Below are 1,699 nucleotides of genomic sequence, written 5' to 3'. Positions count from 1 at the left end.
TTTCTTGATCCAAGCCATTTTATTGCTGATTTCTTGGAAATGCCTAATCCAATGACATGTTATCTTGTTCTGAATATGTAAATAGGACTTAAAGTTTACCAATTTGTTCTATAAAATAGTAAAACTCTTACTTTTAAATCTCATAAACATCAATACATGTCTGATTTATATTATTCATAAACTCAGATTCTGAAGCTAGTTAAACTTTCTACTAAAAGGAGCATTCTTGCAAATTTATCTACATAGAACAGGAACACAAACAGGTTAAAAAATACTGTTTTCTCCAGCCCGCCCCAACCTTCCACTAGTGAGAACATTAGCTGTTCTCTTCAGACTTTCCTCAGCCTTCACTTGGTGCAGAAGAAGCTGCGGGCTGTGGCCCAGGAGTGGGCCCTGGCCAAAGCAGCAGTACGAGCCCTGGCTGAAGCTCTAGCTTGGGCTCTCTCTTCCTCATCTCTCAAAGCCTCCTCATACAAGGGTGGGAAGGCAGTGGGGACCGTACCATGGATCTTAGCTACGAACTCCAGCACTTTCATCTTGGTGGTTTCAGTGTAGGCTTTCGGGCCCCACAGAAACTCATAGCGTGGAGGATCACTATTAGCCACCTGGCGGTACTCCAGATACTTTTCCTGCACAAAATCTTTGGTGATGAGCTTCTTCGGATCTCCATAGATGGCGTCTTTCTTCCCCTTATATAACTCCATCATATTCAGCACTTCCCACACTTGCTCCTCAGTGGCGCAGTTGCCCTTCGTGAAGATCACACCCAGGACAGTCATCAGCAGACCAGTCTTGGGAATCTCTCCGTCATCACCTGGCTTTTCGTCACAGCCCAGTTCCAGTTTATTGATAAGGACATAAGTACCCCTGTTGGGGTCTGCTTCCTTCACGTCGAGGCCACATACCAGCTCCAGATGCTCAGAGGCTTTCTTGAGGATCTCACTGAAGTGATTCTTGTACCTGTGGATTACATTTCTCAGCATATCTGCCTTGGTCACAGGCTCTTTCATTTGATACTTGCGCAGAAGGTAATTCACCAACAAAGCAACCTTCTTGTCTACAGGACCTTTGGGCCAGTGCTCAGTGGTCTCTTGACCCTGAGAGGCTTTTGGCCTTTCCTTTCCTTGATTGGTGGCACCTTCACTAAATTTTGCATCTGAAACGGAGGCGGCAACAGCGGTGGTGGAGCAGACTTTGCCAGGCACTTGAAGACTGCTGGATGTTCCAGTGGCAGCTGAGCTCTGGGGAACATCTTCAAAAGAAGGAGATGGGGAAGAAGGGAATTCTTCTTCCTCTGATTCAGTGGGCTGGGCTTCCACCAGATCACTGAGCTGTTGTCGAGCCTGGCGACGTTTTTCACGGGCGCGAAGCTTACTCTTCTGACCCCGAGGCATGATGACTGACAGTACGTGAGAAAGAAGGTAAATGACTCTATCACCTGGAGGAAAGAGGATGAAGTGGTGTGACTCTTCAGTGGGGATGACAGCCCCCTCTGCAGGTTTCCTTGCAGGCACTGCTCTAGAAACCCATAAGGCTCCTCTTCCCTGATCAGCCTTTCCCCCGAACACTCTGTGGAAGTACTAGAGTTCACCTTTAGGCTGCAGCTCTCCAGCCCTACCTGGGTCCTACTGGAGCTGATATAGAGTCTGGCCAGTCGGGGCCCTCTGGAGCCTCCCTTGTTCTGGAGTAACAGGTGTTT

At 48.0% G+C, this 1,699-nt stretch overlaps 1 protein-coding gene across 2 annotated transcripts; it reads right to left on the bottom strand.

The window, feature by feature from the left end:
• Positions 1–347: 347 nt before the first annotated feature.
• LOC129535043 (melanoma-associated antigen B10-like) lies at positions 348–1,418 on the bottom strand. Of its 2 annotated transcripts, XM_088833741.1 has the most exons (2): positions 1,320–1,394; positions 348–1,118 (listed from the first exon to the last, which is right to left on the bottom strand). In XM_088833741.1, exons 1-2 carry the CDS (start codon positions 1,392–1,394, stop codon positions 348–350), a joined length of 846 nt encoding a protein of 281 aa, XP_088689867.1. The 2 variants fall into 2 exon arrangements, with proteins under 2 accessions (XP_088689867.1, XP_055249593.1); XM_055393618.2 differs by having other exon boundaries at positions 348–1,418.
• Positions 1,419–1,699: the final 281 nt, after the last annotated feature.

This window comes from Moschus berezovskii, chromosome X (assembly GCF_049115385.1).
Source record: "Moschus berezovskii isolate FMDL1 chromosome X, NW_MosBer_1.0, whole genome shotgun sequence".
NCBI lineage: Eukaryota > Metazoa > Chordata > Mammalia > Artiodactyla > Moschidae > Moschus > Moschus berezovskii.
The sequence above is the reverse complement of the archived record's forward strand: the minus strand, read 5'-3'. Positions and strand labels throughout refer to the sequence as shown.